Source organism: Petaurus breviceps, unplaced genomic scaffold, assembly GCF_028583685.1.
Source record: "Petaurus breviceps papuanus isolate PSGF00001 unplaced genomic scaffold, PetGlider_PUasm1.0 189, whole genome shotgun sequence".
In the NCBI taxonomy this organism is placed as follows: Eukaryota; Metazoa; Chordata; class Mammalia; order Diprotodontia; family Petauridae; genus Petaurus; species Petaurus breviceps.
This window is the reverse complement of record NW_027185809.1, coordinates 36,422,127-36,446,658: the sequence shown is the minus strand read 5'-3', so window position 1 is coordinate 36,446,658 and position 24,532 is coordinate 36,422,127. Positions and strand designations below refer to the sequence as shown.

General features: G+C 36.0%; 1 protein-coding gene across 2 annotated transcripts in view; it reads left to right on the top strand.

The window, feature by feature from the left end:
- The window catches only part of SPTLC2 (serine palmitoyltransferase long chain base subunit 2), a 173,847-nt gene that overhangs the window by 27,723 nt on the left and 121,592 nt on the right, over positions 1 to 24,532 (top strand). For both annotated transcript variants that reach the window (XM_069092324.1, XM_069092325.1), the window contains exons 2-4: positions 9,098 to 9,292; positions 22,940 to 23,094; positions 24,235 to 24,383. In XM_069092324.1, coding sequence (XP_068948425.1) covers positions 9,098 to 9,292; positions 22,940 to 23,094; positions 24,235 to 24,383 — 499 coding nt within the window. The remainder of the gene's footprint in view (positions 1 to 9,097; positions 9,293 to 22,939; positions 23,095 to 24,234; positions 24,384 to 24,532) is intronic.

Genomic DNA, 24,532 nt, shown 5'->3' with positions numbered 1-24,532 from the left:
ATGTATGGTACAACCAATTCTGCTAACTTTGTCTTTCCAAGGAGAACCTTTTAGCCATCCTTCTATTTTGTTACAACTTTTTCTGTCTTAAATCTTGTATATATTGAGAATATCAAAATTATATTATTGTGATCCTCTAGTAACATGTTCATTTGTTGCTCATTGGACAAGGATATCACATTTAGACTATAAACAGCCAAGCCAAGTATATAGCTGCACCAAAAACTAGGTGATTCTTGGCACTCTGCTCCCTTTTCTCTCAGTCTTCTAATGTCACTGCACTATAGGACCAGGACTGTTTCATTCTTTTCTTTGTTTCATGGATTGCTATGGTCAAAGGATTTATCACTAAATAAAAAGGCTATTGGTGATGAGTTTCTCACATTACTCTCAGAGCAGACCCGCAGATGGCAGATTCAGTGTGATGCCAATAACATGCACAATCTTCCCTAAGAAAATACAAGATCTTATATTCTGTAAGCACGGTCTTCAAGACTGTAGATCACTTCTAAGAAACAGTGAGGCATCAGAGTAGGACCTACTCACTAAAGGTTTCATGTGAAATTTGCTTGTTAGTTATGTATGTTTATTTGTTTATTATCTTCTGAATAAATACATACATAGTAAAAAAATATATACAGCACTGAGGGCTTAGTAAAATAGAATCAAATGAATGAACAGACAGCAAACTGAAAAAATGCTGTGTCCCTTTTCTTCAAGCCCATTTGAAATCCTGTAACATTTGTCTTTGTATGCGTATGTGCTCTCAAGGTAGGGGGGATGATATATGAATATCTAGGTATATATAAGATACTTCCAGAGTACCTTCTAAGATATATCCAGAGTACATGAAGGTTATCTGAAAGGAGAAGGAATTAATATGGCAGGTGTGGGAGGAGGGACCAAGAAAGTCCTTCTTTAGAAAGTGGGAGGAAAGCCAGGGCAACTTACGAGGTTGGAATGAGGAAAATAGCATTTTTTAGACATGGAGATAGCCACTGCTAAGGCACAGAGATGGGAAAGGGACAATTATATTCAGGAAACTTCCAAGTAGACCAGTATATCTGGATTAAAGTGTGTGAAGGGGAGTAATCTGTATGAAGCCTGGGAAAGTAGCAAGGAACCAGGTAGTGAAAAGCTATAAATGCCAAATAGAGGACTTTGTATTTGATCCTACAAATGATAGGAAACCACTGTGGTTCCTTGACCAGGGAAGTGATGTGGTTGGATCTGTGCTTTAGAAAAACTATAATGGCACCCAAGTGGAGGAGTGTTTAGAATAGGGGAAAAGACTTGGGCAGGGAGACCAATTTAGAAGACCGTCCAGTGATTAACAAGGTACCTGGCATACTGTAGGTGCTTAATAAATGCTAATTAATAGATTGAGCCAGAATGTAAGCTGTAAGAAGGCCCTGAATGAGGCCTGTGTCTATATGAATGGAGAGCAAAATATACATCCATGAGATGTTATGAAGGTAAAATCTACAATATTTGGCAATAGGTGAGATGAGAGAATAGCACATAGAAGATGACTGAGGTTGTGTACTTGGGTGATTGGGAAGATGAAAATTGAGAAATGGCCCATAGATTTGGCAATCATGAGATCTCTGCTAACTTTGGAGGGGTAAGTTTCAGTTGAATGAAAATGTCAGATGACAGTTTGCAGAACCTTTATAAGACAGTGGAAACATGACTAATATGGAAATGTGTTACATGATTGCACATATATAACCCATATCAAATTGCTTACCTTCTTAGATAGAGTAGAGGGGATAGAGGGAGGGAGAACATTTGGAACTCAAATTTTTAATAAATTGTTAAAAATTGTCTTTACATGTAATTGGAAAAAAATAAAATATTTTTTAAAAAGAGTGGGAGGAAATGGAGGGACTGACTGTAGATGACTTTAGTCACTAAAGGGAGAAGGAATATAGAACAGTATTTAATGGGGATGGGTAGGTTTAAGTGAAATTTTTTTTTTAAAGCAATTGGGGTTAAGTAACTTGCTCAAGGTTACACGGACAGTTATTATTTCTGGGTGTGGTGCTGAGTATCTGAGCCCAGATTTGATCCAGGTCATCCCAACACTGGAGCCTGTGCTCTTACTCGCTGAGCCACCTGGTTGCCCCTAAGCAATTGGGGTTAAGTAACTTGCTCAAGGTTACACGGCCAGGTGTTTCTGGGTGGGTGCTAAGTGTTTGAGCCCGGGATTCGATCTCCAGGTCTTCTCAACACTGGAGCTGGTGCTCTTACTCGCTGTGCTACCTGGCTGCCCCTGAAATTTTTTTTTAAAGGATTAGAGAGACATGGACATGTTTATCAGCAGCAGGAAGGGAGCCAATAGATAATGAGAGATTAAAAACAAGAGAGACGGGGAATGATAGTGAGTATAATATGCTGGAGAATTCAGAAGGGGTTGGGATCAGAACACACTGGGAGGTTTGGCTTGGCAAGAAGAAGGGCTACCTCTTAATCTGAGACCAGAGTGAAGGAGAAGATAATGAAAGATCAGAATTCTGTGAGATGAGGCAGAGAGGAAGAAGTTGGAGTTCTCTGCTGTTTTTTTTAAAATGAGTATGAAGACTTTGACTAAGAGGGGGTGGGAATGGGTATGGTTTGAGACTTGACGAGGGAGCCATCACCTACACCATAAGTGACCCCTGTTCCTTGTGTTCTCCTCTGATGTTATATCCTAAGGGCATTTCTATCTTCTTTGCAACTGAAGTCTCCTATGTGTTACTTCTCTCAATTAAAATGATACTTTCATGAGCAGTGACCACTCATTTTTCTACTTCATATCCCCAGCACTTAGCTCAGTTTTTGGCACATAAGTAAGCACTTTAATAAATGCTTTTCCATTCTAGTAACCCAGTCAGAAAGGTTCATCTTTCAAGACATATTCTTGAAACCATCTATGCAACCATCCAAATCATCCACTTATTCCTTTTCTAGAGGTTCTCTTACCAGCCTGTTATTCTATGATTAAAAATCAGTGTTGCTAGCCTACGCTTTGCAGGCCCCATTCTCTTCCTTTATATAGAAACCAGGGCATTGATAGTTTTACTGTCTTGTATCTTTCCCACTTTGTGGAGTCTTTCAAAGATCTCTACTGCTCAGCAGTCATACTCATCAGTCCTTTCAGTGCCCTAGGATATAGTATATTTAGGTCGATGACAGACTCAACTAGGGCAACTGTGGGCTTGCTTTCTTTATATCTCTTCACTAATCTTGTTTTTCAGCTCCCAAGTAGCCATTTCTGTTCAATCCTTTCCACTCCAGAGATTCTCCTCAACATAAGAAAAGAAGGAAAATTATAGTTGAGTCTCTGACTTGTCTATCTAAGCAGTGGTCCTGTTTCTTTTTTGATCTTCCTCTTTGGCATATTTTTAATATCTTTTTCAGTTGTTGTACAATTTAGTTTTCCTCACTCCAAGCTTTGAAAATTCCTGATATTATTCTTATGGAACCATGTATCCACCCTCTATTATCTGACCTTGCTTTCATTTTCTCTACATCTTCTAAAAATCTGAGTTGACCCTTGAACCAGATATATTTCATTGTTAGGCATGTGCCCCAAGGAAGTCAAAGACATGTCCTATATTCACCAGAATATTCACCATAGCCCTTAAGTAGCAAAGAACTGGCAACAAAGTGGACCAAAGGAAAGCTAAACAAATAGTAGTACATAAATGTAATGGAATATTAGTATATTACAAGAAAACTTAAGAATTAATGTAGAATTAAACAAGCAGAACCAGAAAAACAGTATCTGCAGGGAATACAGCAGTGTAAATGCAAAGAATAAAGCTTGGATTTATTAGTCTTGTTGTTTTTTAATAAGGCATGCCCTTCTACAGTCATATTTCAGTCATGAGCCTCATTCCATGAAGTTTCAAGTGATACCTATGATGTAAAGTTTGCCTTCTTGCATCAGCATCTCTGGATCTTGTACTTGGTGCATTCTTGTACACAATTCAGATGGTATAGGTTGTATCTCCATCTCCTTCCTTGGATTTTGTGTTCTGTGAATTCCTGAAAAGTCTACCTCTGTTCTTCCTGCATTGCAGTGCACCTACGGCTAGCTACTCTTTGTTATCTTTGTCCAACTTGGTTTATACATGTAGACAGCTTTCTTCTCCCTACACTTTCAATTTTAATTTCAAGTATTTTTATTAGATTGGAAAAATTCCAAACATACATTCTATTTTTAAAAGTTTTTATTCTTAAATTTTTATCTTGTTTTTATTTATGCCTTTCATTTTTTTACCTCATATTTATTTCCAAAAATCCTCCTCTTCCCCTCCCCAGCAAACCATTCTTTGTCAACAAAGAAAAAAGGAGGGGAAGGAAGCAGTTCAGCAAAACGTAACTCATAATGCAAAATTACACATCCATAGTCTTCTTTTTCATTCAAAGGAGGGGATTGCATTTTTCAACTGTGCTTCAGAGCCATACTTTATCATGACTATGCAGCATTGTTTCTTTTTTGTTGTTCATTGTATTTACATTGTTGTAACCCCCAAATTTTTCTGGTTCTGCATGCTTTACATATCTTCAGATAATAAAAATTGTTATATTCATCCTTCCTTATAGGTCAGCTATATTCAATTTTGTTTATATACCACAATTTATTTAGCTATTTTTCAATTGATGGGCATTTTTGTTTCCAATTCTTTTCTACCATGCACAAAAAAAGTTTAACAGTGGATATTTTGGTGTACATGGTACCTTCCTTTCTTTTTGTCTTGATCTTCTTGGGATATAAGTTTATTGATATGACCTCTGGTCAAATATGTTCTTAACAATATGTTCTTTTTCTTTTTTATTAGTATTTTGTTTTTCACAATTATATGTAAAGACAATTTTTCACATTCATATTTACAAGATTTTGAATTCCAAATTTTTCTCCCACTTTCCTTACCCTCCCCTCTTCCTAAAATGGTATGCAATTTGGTTTAGATTATATATGTGCAATCATGTAAAACATGTTTCTGTATTAGTCATAGTTGTGAAGGAAGAAACAGATGAAAAGGAAAAAATCATGAAAAAATAAATAAGTGGAAAAAGTATGCTTTGATACGCATTCAGCATTTTCTGTCAAGTACTGGAAATGTCTTACATCATTGTGTTGGTGAGAAGAGCTAAGTCATTCATGATTGTCATCACACAGTGTTGCTGTTAACTGTGTACAATATTTTCTTGGTTCTGCCCCTTTCATTTTGCATTAATTCCTACAAGTCTTTCCAGGGGTTTTTCTGAAATCTACCAGCTCATCATTTCTTATTGCACAACAGTATTTCGTTACATTCATATACCACAACTTGTTCAGCCATTCCCCGACTGAATTGCCTCCCCTCGATTTCCAATTCTTTGCCATCACAGAAAGATTACAACAATGTAAATACTTTTCTACATGTTGGTCCTTTTCCCTTTTATGATCTCTTTGGGACACAGACCTTGTAGTCATATGGCTGGGTCAAGTGGTGTACACGATTTACAGCCCTTTGGGCACAGTTCCAAATTGTTCTTCAGAATGGTTGGATCAATTCACAAGTCCATCAACAATGCATTAGTGTTTCAGTTTTTCCATCTCCTCTCCAACATTGATCATTTTTCTTTTTGTCATATTAGCCAATCTGATAGGTATGAGGTGGTACCTCTGAGTTGTTTTAATTCTCATTTTTCTAATCAAAAGTGATTTAGAACACTTCTTCATATGACTATAGATAGCTTTGATTTCTTCATTTGAAAACTGTGTATTCATATCCTTTGACCATTTATCAATTTGGGAATGGCTTATATTCTTAGAAATTTGACTCAATTCTCTATATTTGTGAAATGTGACCTCTATCAAAAACATTTGATGTAAAAACTGCTTTCCAGCTTTCTGCTTTTCTTCTGATCTTGGTTGCATTGGTTTTGTTTGTATTAACAATATGTTCTTATTCCTATATTTTAATCTGTAGTACAGAAATTTGTATTCCATTCTCAATTACTCTTTTCCCCCCTTATTTTAAAATAATAAACTTAAGTAAAAAATAAAATGGATTCTTAAATATGCATAAAGAACAGAAAAAGAAGATTGTATATGAAACAATCTGTTATCTACAGTTTTCTTTGCCTTTTGGAGGGCAATTGGGGTTAAGTAACTTGCCTAAGGTTACACGGCTAGTTTTTTTTTTTGTGTGGGTGTTGTGTCTGAGGCCGGAACCTGACTCTGGGGTGGTGCTTTACTCACTGCGCCACCTAGCCGCCCCAACAGTTTTCTTCTCTTTTAAAATATATAATAAATTCAACATTCAAATAACTATTTTTTTAAACTAGCTGTTCACTTCTCAGATCTACTTTTGTCTTCAGTAGCCCTTGTCTTTGATAGGCAGCAGTGAGGAATATTCTACCTGTGCCCTTAGGGTCTTCAATTTCTTGCCCAAGACTTTGTAATTTGTAATCTTTAGCCATATTTGTAGATTTCTTCAGACTGTGTCATTTGTGCACATGAGTATGAGAAGGGGTATTAATCATCTGTTAAACCAGTTTGGAGTTACAGTGTCTCAGATGCATGGTCTACGAAGAGAGGAAATTTCTCTATGTTGTTATGAGATTGAAAAATAGATGTCTCAGTATCTCCAGTCATCAGTGCTACTCCCTTTTGACTTAATAGATGATCTAATATCTTTGTAACTACATCATCATTCCTTGTAGGATAAGCAGCTGCTTTTCAGAGGATTCAGCTTTCTTCTCATTGAGAAGAGCCTTTACCTTTTCTTAGCTTCAAGTGTTTAATGGCCTATTTTCCCCATTTTTTGCAGAAAATGATTCATTTTTTCTGAAAACCTATAGAATGGAGAGTTGTTTCTCAATCCCTTTTACATTCTCTTTGAGGAGAGAGACCAACCTATGCTATGAATATTAAGTCACATAGCCATCATGGAAATACATATGGTCACTACATGGTTCATTGCAAAATACTCTCTGTTTTTCATACTTACTGCAATTGAGACCTTTAGTCCTTTTATCATTCTTGTTAGCAACACCCGGGAGATTGTCCTTTTTAATGATATAGTTCTTTTTTTTTTTTTTTAAAGCAATCGGGGTTAAGTAACTTGCTCAAGGTTACATGGCCAGTTATTTCTGGGTGTGGTGCTAAGTATCTGAGCCCTGATTTGATCCCCAGGTCATCCCGACACTGGAACTGGTGCTCTTACTTGCTGAGCCACCTGGCTGCCCCAATGATATAGTTCTAATAATGGAATCTCTGGGCCAAGAAGTTTGATCACTTTGCATATAATAATATTGCTTTCCATAAACATGGTGCCCAACTTCTGTCCCGCCAGCTTTGTTTAGGGATTCCTTTGAGGTTTGGATGTGTCTCTGCAAACTTGTCAAAGTCTGAGGCTTCTCACATGTACATCTCTTGCCTTCAGCAAGGTTTTGGAAGGAAAGATAAATTTATTTTTGGACATATTGAGTTTAAGGGGTTTATGAGATATCCAGTTTGAGTTATGCAATAGGCAGTTGGAAACTCGAGTCTGGAGGTTAGGAGAAAGGTTAGAGCTAACTAAGTAAATCTAACAAATCATTAGCAGAGAGGATAAATGAATACATGAGAGATGATGAGATCACCATGTGGAATAGAAGAGAAGAGGGCCCAGTCCAGAGTCCTGGGGAACATTCTTTATCTGGGTACTGTGATACTGTTATTGTGATAATTGTTATTGTGATACTGTTATTCCTACCTCCCCCTTTTTCCCCCTGGAAACTTTAAGTATTTTTCCTTATATTTGGAAAGACACTATGACAATATAATTTGTATAGACATATGATTTCTTTTGCTACTGTTTCCTTGAATATAATGTTAAGATTTAAAAAAAAAATTCTGGAATTTCAGTAATTTGGAGTTTGCTACATTGTGATCCATTTTTGACATCTGTCATTTGAATTTGTTTTCCATTTGCTTTGCATTGTGAATGAATGGAGAAGTGTTTATAAGTATTTACGATGTGCAAAGTGGGGCAACTAGGTGGCACAGTGGATAGAGTGCCAATCCTGGAGTCAAGAAGACTGATCTTCCTGAGTTCATATCTGTGACCCTGGGCAAGTGACTTAACCCTCTTTGCCTCAATTTCCTTGTCTATAAAATGAACTGGAGAAGGAAATGGCAAACCACTGTAGTATCTTTGCCAAGAAAAGCCCAGATGGGGTCATGAAAAGTGGAACATGACTGAACAACAAAAATGGGCAAAACGCTGTGCCAAACCCTCAGTATACAAATAAAAAAGATACAGTTTCTGCTTTCAAGGAAAGCAGCTTATTGAAGGTGGGAGGGAAAAAACACAGGATGGGTCAGTTGTAGGGCAGTTGGTAAGGGCTACTGGTTTGTTGTCTTATTAGAAGGATTGTAGTTGGTGACTTTCTACTCATTTCATCACTGTGAATGACCATATCCATCCCATGGGGAAGTGAAACTGGATGAACCTGAACCTCATGACCATTGGGAAGAGAGACAGAGGGCTAGCGTTTGAATATCCTTCCCATGGGGATGGGGCTGGCCTTCAGCCGAGAAGGGAGCCTTGGAAAGAAGGAGTAGCCTGAGCAATTCCATGTCATCCAGTCCTTTTTTTTTTTCTTTAACCTTTTAAAGCATCTCTTCATTATATCTGAAATTCCTCCTGTAACTCTTCAGTTTCTTCGAGGTATTCTTTTTTTAGCCCTGTGATTTTCTTACCTTTGTCATTCACTTGAATATGTGTTTCAGACTATCTTGTTTCTTTTTCCATCTGTGTTTCTCATTCTTTTAACTATTTGAATTGCTCTGCATTATTTTTTAAGTAGACTGTTGCTTTCCTCATTTTCTGTTATGGATATGAGAGCATTTTTTCCTTCTCATAGTTGTTTCTCTCCTTTTTTAAAGGAATATAAAGAAACTTGTTCCCTTCAATCTTCCCTCTCTGGAGAGAGACTGGAAAGCCTCTACTCACAAAAAGCTGAAGTTATACCCTGATAGTATTTTTAGGACTTTGCTTATAAATTGAAATCCTTTTCTCATTGTGGTTGGGATACAAATAAATTCTAAATTCAAATTTAACTTCTGTCCTAGATTCATCATGTTACTCAAAATGGTGGACTGTATAAAAGACCATTTAATGAAGCCTTTGAGGAAACCCCAATGCTTGTTGCTGTGCTTACATATGTGGGGTATGGTGTTCTAACACTCTTTGGATATCTACGTGATTTCTTGAGGCACTGGAGAATTGAAAAGTGTCACTTTGCAACTGAAAGAGAGGAGCAAAAGGTAAATGAAATTTTTTTAAACTCTGCAATAAAAGTTCATTATGAATTTTTTTTCTCCTTAGCCTTTACAAGGATTGTTTTATTATTCCAAGTACCACGTCAAGATATAAAGGAATTAATGACCCCTAATGGCAAAAAAAATTAAGTAGAAAACATCTGTGACCACTATAGACCATCTCAATTAACAAATAAGTTGTGTTCCACAAGTTAATTTGTAAGTTGTTTTAGAATATTTACCCCATGAAACAAGGTTATGATTAATGGGTTCATAGGCTAACCCAAAGAAACAATGCTATTAGTGATGATTTACTTTCTTGGCTGGTCCACAAATGGCTGGTTTAACCCATACTATAGCTTGAAAAACTATTTCAATATATATTTCAATATATTTGCCATATAAACATAGCACAAAACAACGCTGTTATGTTGTTTGTCATCCAACAAGTATGTATTAAGTGTCTACTGTGTGAGAAATAATGTTCACAGGGGAAGATGCTGCTTTTAAATAAAGGCATGGACATGCTTTTTAATTAAAGACATGGAGCTTATAGCGCCTATGGAATCTCTACACTCCAATAAAAATGTAAATTCTTATTAGAACCGTACAAAGAGATAGGTAAAAATGAAAGAATAGTATATATAACATATAACATATATATAACATATAATAAGCTGATATTGTTGATTCCACATTTTAAGCCATTTATTTATCTATAATTTCATCACTGGATAAATAAATGTTTAGCCAATTGCAGAAAATAGCTTAAGAGAGATAAAAAAAAATGAATCACAGTTGATGTAATTATGACAAAGATACAAAAGTTTAAAAAGCAGGTCATCTGAACAATCTATGTACATAATCTATTCATATTAACGATTTAAAAATTAATTGAAGAAACAATTAAGTCACTTACTTGTTCAGCAAAAAGAGCCCAGACAAAAGAGAACAAAATTGAATATGAATAATTTATAGTTTATTTAGGTACTTGAGAGTACATGCATGCAATTCTTCTCTTGGCTTTTATTATTTCCATGTCAGCTACAAGTAGACCTTGTTTCACTTTTGCTTCCCACTCCAGTAGGTATCACCAACTTACCAGAAAGGTTGGCTTGTTGCCAGGTTGATTCCCATGGCCCAAACTCTTGGAGAGCAAATGGGAAAGTACTCAGTCAAGTAATTCTTCTTTGTATGCACACTGAACTCCAGGAGTTCCCAGAGAAATTGCTACTGGAAGCCCCAAGCTAATGAAGGGACACTTTTTACTCTGTGGTCTAATTCAGCTGTATCTTTACACTACTCTTTACATTTAACTGCCTTCAAATTAATTACATAGTGAAAGGCTTTATTGTGGAGGTCTTATTTCATGTTGTAGGCTGACTTGAGAGGTATTTATATTTTAAGGATTTAACTATGCATGCTATGAAATGCATAAACCATTGTTTTGGAAGTTGAAGGGCAAAGGTATAGCATGAGAGCTACGCTCAAAATAGGGAACAAAATCTTTCTATGCAAGGAGTTTGTAATTTATTTGTCAATATTTTATAAGTCCATGTTGTATGAAAAGAAATAAATGGATTTGTAAAAGTATTTTGCCACTCCAGGGAAAATTGAGTTGTGGGGTGCAGTGAATAGAGTACTGGCCCTAGAAGGAGGACCTGAGTTCAAATCTGTTCTCAGATACATAACACTTATTAGCCATGTGACCTTGGGCAAATCACTTAACCCTAATTGCCCCTCCAAAAAGCAAAAAAAAAAAATTGAGTTGTGTTTGTTTTGATAGAACAATAGCTTCTTTTTTGTATGAGAGACAATGCATTATTACAGAATAAATGAAACAGATAAACTCTAATCTTTACAAGTTTGTAGTGTTAACCCAAGCCTGATTAACCAAAAAAAAGAAAGAAAAAAAGCAATATAATATTTGTATTAGTTTGTAGTACTATTGGGATTAAGTCATCTCCCAGCTTTTAATAGCTAAGAAGTATATAGATTCCACCATGGATTTATAATTTAATTTGTAAAATGTAGCAGGCTTTATTGTTTTGGCTTTTTTTTTTGCTAACTTAAATGCTCACCTTAAACTTGTTTCTCTAATTAATTCATAATTTGAATAGCTAATTATGTAGGTATTCAGAAGACCTGCTTTATGACTTGCTTGATAATGTATCTGTGACATAACCATATCAGTTGTGATTCATTTTTTCAGTTGTTTTCTACTGTTGATTAAAGTAAACTTTTTTTTTATCCTTTGATAAAATGGCTGAAAACATTAAATCAATAATATAAGTCTAATGGCACTAGGGTAGAATTAGAAGCAATGGATGAAAATGTCAAGAGGTAGATAATTAATATAAGAAAAATCTTATTAACTGTTAACACTTAAAATTGGAAGGGATGGCCTGGTAGGTCATGATTTCCTCTTCAACAGAGATCTTTAAAATAAAAACTGACTGATCATTTGTTGGAGATGCTGTAAAACCAATTTATCTCATACAGTTATGGGTTGTATTTAAGGTACTTAATTATATGGTATATTTACTAAGCAAGATACAAATGAGCATATTATATGTTGAGGATGGAAGATTAAAGTAGTAATTTGAGTAGAATGAGGTAAGTCACGGAATGTTTCTTGGAGGCATGAATTTGGAAGGAATAGGGAAACTAGCTATAGAAATTTCTAAAGGTTAACACTAATAGAGAAAGTTCTTAGGGGCCACAGGATCTTAAGATTATTGTTGTAAGGATAATAAGAAGACCTATAGGTCTTTGAAATAGGTAGTGAAAGTATTATCCCTTTTTTATAGATGAGGAACTAAGATTTAAAGACAGTAACTAGCCCAGGTTCATAGAGTGTTAAGTGGAATGAATTGGAATGAATGCAAAGTGAGATCTTCTTTCTACAAGATTAGTGTTCCTTCCACTGTACTAAGCATTTTCTGTTTGAGAGGCAGAGTTAGACAAGAGGGATTTTTAAAAAATAGACTGAAGAGAGGGGGAGTCATGTGGTATCTGAATGGATGCCAAATGCCCACTCAGTTCTAGGGGATTATAACATGCAAGTTATATGCTGTTATTACCATATCCTGCTCTCTTCTGGAAAGTTGCATCCCCAATATCATCTCTGGTGTCATCTACCATTCTTCTCAAGTAACACTGAATTCTTCAGTTAACAGACCCTCTGATAAAGATGTAGTAAAGAATAACTTTTATACAAATTAGATGTAATTCTTGGAAGAGTTCTTTCCCTTTTAATTGGGTAGAGCTGGATCTCAATCACAAATATTGAGCATAGATGTATAGATTAGACTGTATGTGCTTTCCCAAGATATTGCTTTACTTATCTCTTTTGTAGTAGAAAGGTACTAGGAGTTCAGATATATGTATTTTTTTAGACCCTGCAGGACTTCAAATTTTTCAAATTCATTAATGGCCAAATATGAAGTAAATAGAAATTATAAGAAATCTTGGAATTAATTATTTTGGGTAGTCATCACGTGCTTGCTCTACTTTAATGTTTTTGTGATGTATTTTAAATGATTTTATTCCCAGAAATAGGAAGGATGTTATGATAAAGATCAAAGATTTAGGGATGGAAGAGGAGTTAGAATCATCTAATTGGACTCCATAATTTTAAAGTTAAGACCAGGGAAGTTAAGTGGTTCTTTTGAGGTTATTCAGGAAACAAGTACTATCTGGATTTAAGCCTATGTCTTCTGAGTACAGATCTAATTCTCTTTTCACTGCAGTGCTCTGAAAGGAGGTACTAGGGAGGGCCTCATCTGTGATTACAACCTGGATTGTTTAATTTTCATATACAATAGGAGGAAATAGATCTGATTGTATGAATAAGGATTCCTGGAAGGATTTGGTTCTTAACTTCCTTCAAATGTACCCAACAGAGACTTTCCTGATAATTACTATTCTAACAGCTTCTTAGGACAGTTAATAACACAGTGTCGTTTCTTGGTGTATTGAGCTATAGGTCCACCAAGAGGGCATCAATATGATCATTTTCCCAAAGCGCCTCCAACATCTTTCATTTTCTTTTTTCATCATCTCTAACACTGATGGGTGTGAGATAGAATCTCAGAGTTGCAACTTTTGGGGTTTAGTTTCAAATTGCTTTCTACAATGACTAGAGCAGTTTACAGATCCACCAACAGTCCGTTTATGTGTTGGCCCTCTTACACCCTCCAACAACTGTAATTTTCCTTTTTTTGTCATCTTTGCTAAATAGGTGAAACCTTTGAATTGTTTTAATTCTGCATTTCTTTTATTAATGATGTGGAACTTTTTTTTACACAATTAGTAGTTTTGGTTTCTTCCCTTGAGAACCATATGTTCATATCCTTGGACCTCTTGTCTATTGGTGAGAGATTATTCTTTTATAAGAAGTTCTTTTCAGAGTTATGCCTATTAAGAAGTCTTTGGTTATGTTTTTGTTTGATTTGTCTCTATCTGCTTTTTACTAAGCCTATAAAGATTGAGTTTTGTGTACAGAGAAGTCTTTGGTTATGTTTTTGTTTGATTTGTCTCTATCTGCTTTGTACCAACCCTATGAAGATTGAGTTTTGTGTACAGAGTATACATATAGCCATTGTGCTGTCTTGTTGCACTTAATAAAAGCATTATTAAGAATATTTTGGAGTCATCAGCAGTGGTTCATCTCAAGTCTTCTATGCACTTGGTAATTTGGAACATATCTTAACTTTTAACTTTCCATGTTAACAAATTGTTTCTGTTAAGTTTCCATTAAACAGGGGCAGCTAGGTGGCACAGTGAGTAGAGCACTGGCCCTAGAATCAGGAGGACCTGAGTTCAAATCTGACCTCAGACACTTAACAAAAACTAGCTGTGTGACCTTGGGCAAGTCACTTAACCCCAAATTGCCCTCCAAAAAGCAAAAAAGAAAATCCCAAAAAAGTTTCCATTAAACATCTTTGGAAGTTTAAAGGGCTGACTTTCTGACTGTTGATCTCTATCCCAAAGCTTAAGATTTTGAATGATACTGGTCAGTAGTTGCTCTAGAGTTAATACCTACAAAACAGGTTAGTCTCATACCAGAGGAATGAAAATGCCACCTATCTACTGATATATGTGACTATCTAGCACTGTGTTAAGTTTATTTTTCTCTTATTTTATTTAAGATCATCACTTTAAAGAGAAGCTTTTTGAAGATTAGGGCGTTAATTTATAATATAGCTATGCAGCTGCACTTTTATTTATTTGTTCATTCATTCATTTATTTATTTATTGCTTTTTTTGGAGGGCAATTGGGGTTAAGTGACTTCCTCAAAGTCACATGGCTAGTAAGTATGTCAAGTGTCTGAGGCCAGATTTGAACTCAGGTCCTCCTGACTCCAGGGCCAGTCCTCTATTCACTGTGCCACCTAGCCACCCCTGTAGCCACAGTTTAAATTAAGAAAAAAAAAACCCTTACATTGTTATCTTTATGATTTCATTAACACCTTTCTTTTTTTTTATTATATTCCTCTCAGCCCCAGCCCACAGGCATCCCTTATAATAGGAGTAGAAAAGAAAGAGGGGAAGAAAAGGCAGTTTAGCAGAACTAATTGATATAATAAGCAAGTCTGACAGTATATACAGTGTTTAACATCCATAGTTCTCCCCCAATATATGCCCTCTGCAAAGAAAGGAAGGTAAATTTTTTCATCTCATATTTGGAGAGAGTATGATGAAGCATATATACACAGGATTGTGTATATATATAGATATATACACATACATGTATATATCATATATGTATACATATATCATATATTTATACATACATATATTGTTTATATGTATATATACGTATATACACAGGATTGGATTTTATTTTTATAGTTTTGTCCTCTGATGTCCTCCTTGATCTATTTAGACATATAGTTTTAAATCCGGGGTTGTTGTATTTTCTAAGGGCAGTTTTAAGATTTTGGCTTTTACTCATTATGATCGTTTTTTTTTTTAATGTCACCACAGATAGCTTAAGGAATAGCAGAAAGGTTTGGTCTTAGAGTTAAGAAGACCTAGGTTCAAGTCTTGCCATTAGTAATAGTGGTTATGTGAGCATGGGCAGGACTTTTAACCTCTGTGTCCCAGGCACCTCTCTAAGATTTTAGGTTACAAGTGATTTGCCAGTCTGCATTGGTGGAGGGAGGTCTCACCACAGTATCACCCTTATGAAATTGTTGTTAGGTCACTGATGTAATGATTTATTAACAAATGATCTAATGTGTTCAATTTCCCTTATTAAAATAATATGTTGAAATTTTTAACAGGAAAAAACATTTCCTTTTATGCAGATTAACTTTGTGCATTCTAAAATAGAGTAATTGATTTTTTTTAGTTTTGCTTCATGTTCCTTAGGATGTACTCATTTTCTAATGTTGTGAAAATGTTGAAACTACTTGCTTATGCCTAAGATGTTTCTAGATTTATAGGGTTGCTTTCTACTATGGAAAAGAAACTACCTGAATTCAAAAGTTTATGATTTCCTTTATGATCTGCTTTTGGTAAAAATCTATTTATATTGGGTTTATGGCCCAGAATAAACGAACATTTGTATTGAACTATTGTAACTTAAAAGCAGTTCATTATTGCTATTGTTGTTGTTATGTTTTTAAGTGGCTTGCATTTGGGTCCAGCTGATCTAGAATGTAAAGAGCTGGGGTGGCTAGGTGGCACAGTGAATAGAGCACTGGCCCTGGAGTCCTGGAGCTGAGTTCAAATTCGGCCTGAGACACTTAACACTTACTAGCCTTGTGTCCTTGGGCAAGTCACTTAACCCCAATTGCACTGCCCTACCCCCTCCAAAGAAAAAAGAGTAGAAATGTAAAGAGCTTGGATCTTTCTCAGAGAAACTGGAATAATTCTAACACTATTGGATCACAGTTAAAATGGATTTCCTTAAAGTCAGATATTAGTCTGGACTCTAAAAGAACCCAGATTATTATACCTAGATGGTACAGTGGATAGTGCACTGGCCCCGGAATCAGGAAGAACTGAGTTAAAATTCAGCCTCATTTACTAGTTATATGACCCTTGGTAAATCACTTAACCCTGAATGCCTGTAAAACCTGTCCCCTCAAAAAAAATTATTGTTTTGGGCCTTTATCTGCTCAAGATAGAAGCAAAATTTTTCTGAGGAAATGAAAGCTCTTGAAGGAGAAGAGAAAAAGGCTGCACAATAGAAACCTTTTAGAAGAAAATGTAAGTCATGATAAATTTTTTTTCTTTCTTTCCAGAAGTTTGATTTCTTTAGTTAGAGCACAGTCTCTTAATTTTTTTTTTAATTATGTAGAAATCAAGTGAAAAAAAAAGAACTGGGGGCCTGGAGATACTTTAGATTGTAAAGAAACTGGCAACTCAAGAGAAGGGGAATTTATTGACATACAACTTGAAGAAGATTTAGTTAAGAAATCCTAGATTTTGGAAGTAATTTGAGCACCCAATCCCCCAACACACACACAATATGAGAAACCAATTTCTTAAAGTATATGTCCTATCAAAATTTTTATGTAGAGAAAATAAACAAGCTGACCTCTTAACTTTGGAAGAATTAACATAACCTGTATTCTGATTTTTTAGAAGTTTCTTACAGAAAGTTATGTTTGTCTTTTAGGAAAACAAAATTTCACTGCTATATGCAATACCCTTCATTTTTAACTCAGATTAGCTTTAAGAGGGTTTCAGTTCTTTGCCAGATATAACTGGGCCTAATTGTTCCTTATGGTTCCTTATTGATCTCTTTTGCTAGACCACTGTCCCTCTCATGCTTACCAGTTGTGGGTGTCTTGGATCCTCTTTTTATCTCTCTACTTCTACCTGGTGATCTCATCAGCTCTTATGGGTTCACTTGTCAAGGATGTGAATTCCTTGAGTAGAAACTATTTTGCTTTTGTCCTTGTATCTCCAAGACTCAGACTATATTACGTGCTTTTATATTCCCAGTTCTGTACATCTAGCTCTAGTAATTCCTGAGCTCTAGTCCTGCATCATTGACTACTTGTACATTCTGAATTGTATATCCACTAGGCATCTCCTACTCCACATGTCCAAAACAGAACTCATTCTCTTTTTCCTCAAACTTCCCTTCATGTTTACCCCAATCCTTTTAATTACCCAGGTTCAAAGACTCAGTGTCATCCTTTGCTCCTCGCTCTCAATCGTACCTCATATCTAGTTGTCAAACATTGTTTCTGTCTCCATGTCTCTCTCATGGGCCCACTGCACAAAGCTACTGCTCTCCCTCAGGTCCACGTAGCCTTTCACTAGGGCTATTGAAGTAGATCGCTATTGGTTACTTTGCCTCAGGATTTCCCCCAGTCCAATCCAACTGCCCTGTAGCATCAGTGATTTTCTGGCTAGCATAGTTCTGTCCATGTCTCTCCACCACTTACACTCCAGTGGCTCTCTGATCCTGTGGGATCAAATAAAAATGTTGGCTTGGCAATTAGAGCTCATTTTATAACCTAGCTCCACCCTACTTTTTCAGCCTTCTCACACATTTATGCCCTCCATGAGCTCTAATCTTACTGGCTAGATGCTGTTGCTCACACAGGTTATTCCATCTCCCATATTTGTATGTAGTGTATGCATTGGATGTACCCTGTGCCTGGTGTGCTGTGTCTCCTTAGTTCGGCCTCTTAGCATTACTGGCTTTAAAACACAGCTTAAGTTTCACCTTCTGTAGGAAACCTATCTTAGTTCTCCTAGTTGGCAGTGCCTCTTCCAAGTTTCTCTTCTATCTGCTTTTCAGGTGTTTTGAATATGCCTTTGTATGTATGTGAGCAGCTAGGTGGTGCATTGGATAGAGCCCCAGGCCTAGAGTTAAGAAGACTCATTTTCCTGAGTTCAAATCTGGCCTCAGACATTTACTAGCTGTGTGACCCTGGGCAAATCACTTTACTCTGGTTACTTCAATTTTCTAATCTGTGAAACGAGCTGGAGAAGGAAATGGAAAACTACTCTGTAATGAGTCGTGAAAAGTCAGACACAATTGAAAATGACTGAACCACACTTTTTTATGTATGTGTTGTCTTCCTGTTGGGGATATAAACTCCTCGAAGAGTAGAAACTATTTTGCTTTTGTCCTCATACTACCAGCATCCAGCATATGGTAGGTGCTTAATAAATGCTTCCTTGATTCCCATTAGGATATAAGCTAAAGGTACTTTCTGTAAATATCAGCATATGGAGAAAAGGAGTAAAAAATGGCTTGGGAGCCTTATGGCTACACGAGATATTTCAGAAATAGGTCAAAGAGAAGAAAAAGAGAATAAATATTGGGGAAATAGTACCGTCACAGCTTGATGGGAAAATTATACTGCTTTTTTTGTTGAAAAGTCAGTGGACCATCATTTGTTCCTTAATAACAGGAATATTAAACTGTGTCACTGTCTGGGTTGTTTCTCCCTTCCTTTCCTCCACTTCATTTAAATTTTTCCCTATGGAAGAAGTACATATTGCTCACTTCTGAACACATAAGGAAGTGGAAGTACAGAGGGTGGAAAGCAGGAGCCTTTTTTTTTTTTTAAAATGTTGTTTTATAGCCATAAATATAAAATTTAACTGATTTTTACATATTAGATTTTTGTCTATGGTTTTAAGAGAGTAGGTAGATCTCATTTTTAAAATGAGCAAGTATCAATTTAATTTTCAAATTAGTTAGAAAGGCTTGAGAATTCTTAATCCTTTGAAAGCATTTAATGCCCAAATACTAGGTGATATTATTTCATAGACAGGAAACTTTAATTCCTAGCTTTGCTAATTTTGGAATTGACTCGTTTACCTTTCTGAAATGAGTTTCATTTTCAGAAATTACTTGACTGCTAGAATGAGTTTACTTGATTGTGGTTCTACTTCTGCCTCCCTCCTCTTCATTAAGCCACAGAATGTCAAGGATGACATTTTAAATCCTTTTGTGTGGACTGACAGATTTTTGGGCATGAGTTTTTTCAAGCTTTTCATCTCAAGGTCAGAACAGTTATTGTTAGTGACTTCAAAAGCTAGCATGTCAAAATGAAATCTCATTTGATACAATGTATTTTAACCTGTGTTCTTTGAAAGGAATAGAATCTGTGGGTTCAGGACTAGAGATGAGAGTTCTTGTTGGGATCCATACTGACAACACATAAACAGTCCCAGATCATACTCACTTTGTTTCTGAATTCTGGTAACTTTGGTCAAGACATTTCATCTTTGTATTCATAACTATTACTACTGTTTTTGAGATATAACTATGAATTACATAAAAGTAATACTTGATATTCAGGGAGCAGTAGTTATATGTGGTTCCTAATAGTTGGAATGTCTGTTTGTGAAGTCTGTCCTCTAATAAAGGATGTCTCTGAGGGGCTGAAATAGTATGTTTAAACAACAACAACAAAAGAATCTTGGTATCTGGATGGGGAGATCATTTTGGTGAGGGCCACTCCCATTATCTTTTAAATCGAACCATGGAGGAGGTACTGCATTTCTTATTATAATGACAGCCTCAGCCCTGGAGGAACAAAAGTTGATAGAGAGAAGAGGGGCATAATTTGCCCAGAGAATTACTCAGCTGCCTCTGGCTCCTGTAAAAAGTAATAAATCCATTGGTCACAGGTTTGAGCATGGGGTCATAATGTTAGGATTTCTTTAGTAATAAAGCTAAACTGTAGGTAGAACCTTATGGTTTTTAACCCTGAAGAACTAAAGTGCTGACCTTGGGAATTTAGGTAGGGGGAGTTGAGATGAGAGGGATAAAGGTTTAATCTGTTCTTCCTTCTTTTAGTAGCTTCCTCCAAACTTGCTCCCCACCTGTAATGTTATTGGGATCTTTCTCACCCCTTAATAGGCCTCATGTGGATCCCATTAAGGGGAGGCTTGCTTTTAGGAAGTCATTCACACCTTTTGTTCATTTCTACTTAGGCACTGAGTCAGGATTGTCATCCCCCTCTGGTTCTAGAAAAGGATATGTATACCCTGTTCTTTTTTCTTTGTTTGGATTTTCTTTTAAGTTCAGGGTGCTGACTTTTCCCCTGAACTAATGAATGTAATTAAAAAATTGTTGAACCCTTAAACAGCTATCTTTCCTAGTAAAGCAGATCTAAGAACTTGTGCTAGCAGCCATCCTGGGTATGCCAGTGTGGTTCCCACTATACCACCCCCATTTCTGCCCCCAAGATCTACTCCTTTCTCAAGACTTCAGTTGTCTTACTCTGTAAAATGGGTAGTGAGGAATAGAACCCTTGCCTAATTCCCAGACCAGGTACAAATAGAGACAGATACCTGGCCAGGGTAGTTCACTTTCCTTGGGCTCATGTTCCCTTGGCTGCTTGTCCAGATCTCAGACATTCACTGGGAAACATTATTTTCTTTTTCTTTTTTTTTCTGAGGGTGGAGGGACTGGTTCTTTATTTCAAAAGACATTTTGTCAATTTTCAGTATCAAAACACTCGCACTATCGGTTCCTCTTTCTCCAGATTGGCTCCCAAATAGACCACACCAAAGGAGAGTACATTTAAGCCAACAAGCTGCACGATGCAAACCTAACAGACCTCACAGAAACCTCACCAAAAAAAAAATAAAAAAAAAAAAGATCAGCACACTGCCAGCCCATGGACTGCAGACAGAGAGCACTCACAGCCAGATTGGGGTGGGGGTGGGGTGGAGACAGTCCTTGTGCTCCCCACCCAAGAGAAATAAAGTTTTCTTCATTTTGTCAAAAATAATATATATAAAATTAAAAAAAAAAACTTTTGTACACAAGCTATTCAAGACTTCTCCAGCACTGAGTGATACAAAGCACAGCGAGATGGCACTTTTAGAGGCAGCAGCTTCAGACCCAGGAATGGGTAATGAGATGAATTTCACTTGGCTAATCAGTGGCAAAAAAACTTATTTTTCAAAGAAATGTGTTAGGAGTAGGAGTAGACACCCCAACTTCTGGGGCACATGATCCATTCTTAGAGTGAATGAGGAGGGAAGACAATTTGGTCTCAGAGAGGTCTTGTCTGTGTAATTTGCTTGTTTGCTACTGATGCAAATGGGAAACATTATTTTCATCCACATTCAATACAGCCTTCAGTGAAGACCACTGACTCCAAAGGTTTCTTTTTCCTATATAGTTTAGGAAGAACTCTGACCTAGCATGAACTTCTCTGGATCATCCTTCTCTACCATTTTATTAGATTCTCTCTGACCCTGTTTGAGGTTGTACCCGAAATTGGAAACTAGTACCCTAAAATATGGCAAAGAAGACTTTTAGGGAAAACCTTGACTTATCTGCAGAAAAAACTGTGTTTTTCCTTGTTCCATATTTTACTCCTTTTTCAAAGTTATACTTTCTTCCTGTAAGATAGGTTTCTATATTGCATATCTCATACAGATTTCTAAGTCAATATCCTATTTTAAGCACAACTGAGGTAGATATTTGGAACATTTTAATCTGGAAATGAATAAAATAGAGACATGTTATGTATTAAAGGATAGCAAGGTAAGTGCTGAGCCCAGCATCTGGAATTAGAAGGCCTGGGTTTAAACCTTACCTCTGACATGTAGCCTTGGGCAAGGCAGGGACTAAATCTCCCCAGACCCCAGGCTCCTTATCTATAAATCAAGAACATTGAACTAGATGGCCTTTGACATCTCATCCAGCTCGAATCAAACCAATAAGATTGGTCAGTGAAAAATCTGTTCAGGAAAGAGATCGAATTCTTTAGTGTTTCATTTTATGAAACAATATAGAATTGGCATGGATTGCTTCTTTTGTATCTTCCCTGCTCTTCCTCACTCCAATATCCTAGGAGAGTGAATGGAGCAGACACTCACTAATGTGTTCTCTGACTCAGTAAAAGAAACTTCTGATAGCCTCTAGTCAAGACCCACAGTTTAAGGAGTGTTGAAGGGGTCCCAGGTGGAAAAAGTTTAAGAAGTCCTCCTCTAGGAGTACAGGCAGAATTGTACTTAACAATTAAAATAGCTTTCCACTTTTTTCTTAGTTCAGTAGAGATAGATATTCCATAACTTCATGTCAAGTAACTTAGAAAGATAGAAAATCTTTCCCGATGTCTAATTTATTAGTGATCATTTTTAAACTAGGGAAAACTAGGTTTTAAGCACCTTCTGCTTAAAAAGACATCATTAGCGAAAGTCAGGGATAGCAGGTGGATACCATTGCATATTATCTAAAAAATATTAAAATATCTCAAAGGAGGAAGGATTCTCAAACACATTGTAAAGTTACTGTATAGAGGATTTATGGAAAGATGGCAAAGAATTGCGTAGGAGAAAAAGTCATAGCTAGATTATAGTCTTCATTGATTAAGGGTGTGTCCACATTTGTGATATCATAGGTCCTATGAAGTTTTAGGATATCAATACTTTAGATATCTATTTTTACCTATATTTAGGATCTAAATCTTCCTCTGTGCAAGTCTCAGGATATCATCACTTGTTTCCCTTTAATGATTCTGTTACATTTTAGGTTTTTGTGGATTTTAAAAAACTTTGAAATTATAGTGCTTGAACTTCTAAAAGCTATAGTATTTTAACTTTTCTTTTTTTGCCTTGATTGCTCACTAAAATATGAATTCAATGAAAGACAAAATTTCTAACTGAGTACCATGGTTTTTCTCTGTTTTATTGTTTTTTGGCTAGGACTTTGTCTCATTGTATCAGGACTTTGAAAACTTCTACACAAGGAACCTCTACATGCGAATTCGAGACAACTGGAACCGACCAATCTGTAGTGTGCCTGGAGCCAAGGTGGACATCATGGAAAGACATTCCCATGATTATAATTGGTCATTCAAGTGAGTCTATATTACGGGTAATTTCCCAGATGATAACTCTATAGTGAAAAACAAAATAGACTTAATTTTGGAGACATTTGATAATGAATTGAATGAAAGATTGGGTTGGGGGGGGGCTCTAAGCTTAATTCCCACCATAAACCTACAGGTTTAATTGAAAAATAGATTAAAAACTGTTGAGTTTTAAAGTTGTTTTCTGACATTTTACATTTCTGTTACATTTCACTTTGTTGGAGTTACAGTCCTAGCCAACAGTATAACACATACGTTGTTCTGTTTCGGAGTCAGTGAATTTGGCCTTCAAACAAAACCAACCTTATCTCCTTATTGTAATCTGATGTCTAACTTTTTAACTGCTTACAGGGTTATAATAAGATTGCATGGAAATGTTACTGAAGAAAGAAAATCAGTCTGAAAAATGGAATTCATAGAGTATTTTAATTTAAATGCTTTAAAGTTTGCATATGGTATGGAAAAATTTCAAATTATTTAGACAATGGATCATAGGTTTTTTTTTTCTTTTTCCTGTGTCTTAACATCTGATGAGCAAAAACTGTCAGAATCACAGAATCTTAGAATTGGAAAGGATTTCACGAGTTAGTTCAATCCACATGGAACATTAGTGCAAAGTGGTCATATAGCTGTTGCTTGAAAGGAATAGAAAATTCATTATCTATTGAAGAAAATAAGTCCATTTTAAAACATCTCTAATAGTTAATGTGATTTTCCTTATATGGATCTAAATCTTCCTCTGTGCAATATCTATCCACTCTTACCAGTTTTCTTCTCTGGTGACAAGCAGATCAAATCTGATCACTTTTCCACACAACATCTACCCTATTACTTGAGCTGCCACAGCCAATTATCCAAGCTAAACATGTGCCCAGTTCTAAATTCTTCCCTTGGTTAACTAGTTCCTAAAAGTATTTAAATAGCTTTTGTTTAATATTATCAGCAGTTGCAAATGATCAGATACATAGTAGGATTTAGACTCAAAAGGAGTATTTTTTTTTAAGTGTAAGAGTAGGCTTTGTTTATTTACTATAGTCACTAGCAGTTTTTTTATACCATTAGTATGTTGCTTATTAAATTTTTCTTTTGACTTATGGGTTTCATTGACCATATACTATTAAAACACAGGTACACAGGAAATATAATTAAAGATGTTATCAACATGGGTTCCTACAACTATCTTGGATTTGCAAGGAATACTGGGACATGTAAAGAAGCAGCAGCCAAAGTCCTGGAGGAGTACGGAGCTGGTGTTTGTAGCAGTAGGCAGGAGATTGGTAAGCTTGGCCACAGGATTACAATTATAAAGCTGAAGTTTCTGAAATTTTTATTGGTTAATGAACCCATTATCAAAATTATGGCTACAAACTTTACGTAATTAAAACATTAAAACGGAATATTGTATCATTGAATTTTCAGCCATTGT